The 2,874-nt window shown below is 50.5% G+C and overlaps 1 protein-coding gene across 1 annotated transcript; it reads right to left on the bottom strand.

Moving 5' to 3' along the window:
- Window positions 1-218: 218 nt before the first annotated feature.
- LOC120668869 (expansin-like A4) lies at window positions 219-1,892 on the bottom strand. Its single transcript, XM_039948669.1, has 2 exons — window positions 808-1,892; window positions 219-698 (listed from the first exon to the last, which is right to left on the bottom strand). The coding sequence occupies exons 1-2, from the start codon at window positions 1,287-1,289 to the stop codon at window positions 308-310; spliced, it is 873 nt and encodes a 290-aa protein (XP_039804603.1). The 5' UTR covers window positions 1,290-1,892; the 3' UTR covers window positions 219-307.
- Window positions 1,893-2,874: the final 982 nt, after the last annotated feature.

Raw genomic sequence — 2,874 nt, 5'->3', positions numbered from 1 at the left:
TGTTGGAAAGCGACACCGCGGCCGTGAACACTACAGTAGCACGCTCATGTGATCCCCGAACTCTGCCACGTACGTGCCTGCTGCCTTGTACTCCTACATATACACAGCACGTGACGCTACATGACAACCTCGCTCGTCGCCATGACCACCGTCAGAAAAGAACGAGAACCATGCAGATGCAGTGCAGGGTTTGTTTGTGCTTGCGGCGCTGTCAGCAGTGACAATGAATCTTGTGCATCCATCCAAAGCCACAAACATGCATCCATCACTGCACTAGTGCAGCGCACCTAGCATGTATGTCATCTGGCTATCTGAGCTCCTCGTCGCCGGCGCCGCAGGAGCGGGTGCAGGTGCGCACGGCGACGTCGGTGACCCGGAGCCCCGTGTCGTACGCCTGCCCGGGCCGCCAGTCCGCCGGCAGCACGGCCTCCTGGGTCCGCAGCCACTTGCCGCCGAAGCCGGCCGTCACGATGAGGCGGAGCCGCAGCGGGCCGGCCGGAGCGCGCGCGGCGCGCCACGCGCGACGCAGCCGCACCATGGGCCGCCAAGACGACGACGACGACGCCTGCTGCGCGATCTCGACGGCGGCGATGTCGGTCTGCCCGCCCTGGTACAGGAACCGGACGGCGAGCTCGCCCGGGTTCCGGCTGCCCTCCTCGACCCGTACCGCCAGGTTCCTCTTGTACTCGCAAGGTATCCTGCACGCATGCATCCATCAAATGTTAAATTATTTTCAGTTCAGCTGCTGCGTCATCATCAGTAGTGAAAAACTGAAAATATACATTGATCAGCAATAATTTAATTTACCTCCGGAAGTCGACCGGGACGACGACGTTGTCCCAGCCGCCGCCGGCGAGTAGTTGTAGTTGATCGGCCATGCCGTCCTTGGCCATCGCGGCGAAGGCCTCCCTGCTGGCGAGCAGGAACCCCGTGCGGTTGGCCGCGTCCGTGACGACGACCTTGACGCCGCCGTCGCCGCACACCCGCCGGTCGCTGCACCGCAACTGGTAGCAGGCGCCGCAGCCGGCACCGTCGCGGAAGAACTCGGCGCCCGCGGCGGCGGCGACGTATCCGCCATTGATCTCCGTAGCCATGGCGGCCCCGGCGTACCCACAGGCACCCTCGCCGCGGAGGTCGGCGGCGGCGGCCGGAGGGGAGATGAGCGAGGCGGTGGAGTGGCGAGGGCACCAGTCGCAGTGGTGTTTGTAGTTGGAAGGAGGGGAGCAGGACGCGGGAGGCAGGAACTGGCTGAAGCTGAACAGAAGCAGCAGCAGCAGCATCAGCTCCATGGAGCGAGCTCGACGGCGGCTCGATAGATGGATAAGAAGACGGCCAACAGCCAAGGGGAAGCACGGCGAGCTGCCGCTGATTTATGTTAGGCTTAGGCACGAACGTGGGGGCATCAACTCGAGTCGTCGATCGACATGCCCGCCTCGCCGTCGCCGGCATCAAAATACGGGAGAGAAAGAGAGAATGGAAGAATAAGCGGCACGCGACGCGAGTGGTGGAGCGTAGCGGAGCTGGCCGAGGCCGAGGCCGAGTGCGCGGCGGCGGTGGCGGAGAGGTCGTGCGCGATGGGGACAGACAGACAAGCAGACAGGGACAGGCCTACATATACTAGCAGGGAGCAGGCTCATGGTCATGGTCACGGGTGCCTGTCGCAACAATGCAAATCTTTCCGCCGCAGCAGCATGGGCATAGGTCGTTCCAAGTTTTCGGCTCCCGTGTCGTGCGTCTCCAGGCCTGCGGTGCAGGTCCACTGCCGCCGCATGCTCCACAGTTTCTTCTCCTCCACACCTTTTTGTTTGCTCACTAGTCGGCATTATAGGTTCGTTATTAATTAGTACAAGTAGTCTATCCACTCGTACTTCCGCACGGACTGATTAAATATATTTAATCATTATCTATCTCACGGTATTTTTAACCATTTAAATATTTTAATTCAGAACTGTTAAAAAATATATTTATCATTATGTAATTATAATAAATGTGATAGATTTAGTTACTAACAATTTTTTCTCACTTTGCATCACACATTCATATATGTTTGATATGTATTTAATTAAACACTTTGTTTGAGCTATTTGAACAACATAAAAATTGGCATTCTTATCTCTTCTCTTATACATGAATATACGGTGACACACATTATGGTTAGTTTTTTTATATAAATAATATATTAGTAACGATAGAAATAGTAATTTAGAATTTTATTTTGATGTGCTTTAAGATTTTATTATAATAATATAATTTTGATTTTGATTTTTAATTTATTTTAACTTTTTATTATGTTATCATTTGATAATATATATATAATTAGGGGGTTATTTGATATTATTTTATAATGGCATAAGCGGGTAATTTACATGTAGATTAGGGGGGTTACTTTAGATTATTTTTTATAATGGCAGATGTGGATAATTTAGATACATGTTTATGTGGTTATTTTAGTCTATTTTCATAATGGTAAAGGTTGGTAATTTATTAGAAAAAAATAACAGATTCAATGACTATTATGATTACTGTTGTCGAATTGATGACCGGATGTTTCTGATTTTTATGAGAATTTGTAGGATTTCTCTATTTTTTTGACTGTCCACCTAGGATCCTAGGTGACTTCATTTGGAGGCTTCAAAAGGAGCCTCCAATTAGTAATAGTAAGATACTACATAGATGATCGAGTAGCCTATTTGCACGACTTTGTTAGTTACGGCCATTAATTGAATTATTTGTGGTATGATGGAGAAACTTCGAGGGTTCTCTCTCCACTTTGAAAGTCTAGAAATTCAGCCCCAAAGCTGATAGGGATCGCCACCTCTGCATAAGGTGAAGGTTACGCATGACCTCTTGGGTGCCTTAACACCATGAGAATAA

This window comes from Panicum virgatum, chromosome 4N, assembly GCF_016808335.1.
Source record: "Panicum virgatum strain AP13 chromosome 4N, P.virgatum_v5, whole genome shotgun sequence".
In the NCBI taxonomy this organism is placed as follows: Eukaryota; Viridiplantae; Streptophyta; class Magnoliopsida; order Poales; family Poaceae; genus Panicum; species Panicum virgatum.
The sequence above is the reverse complement of the archived record's forward strand: the minus strand, read 5'-3'. Positions and strand labels throughout refer to the sequence as shown.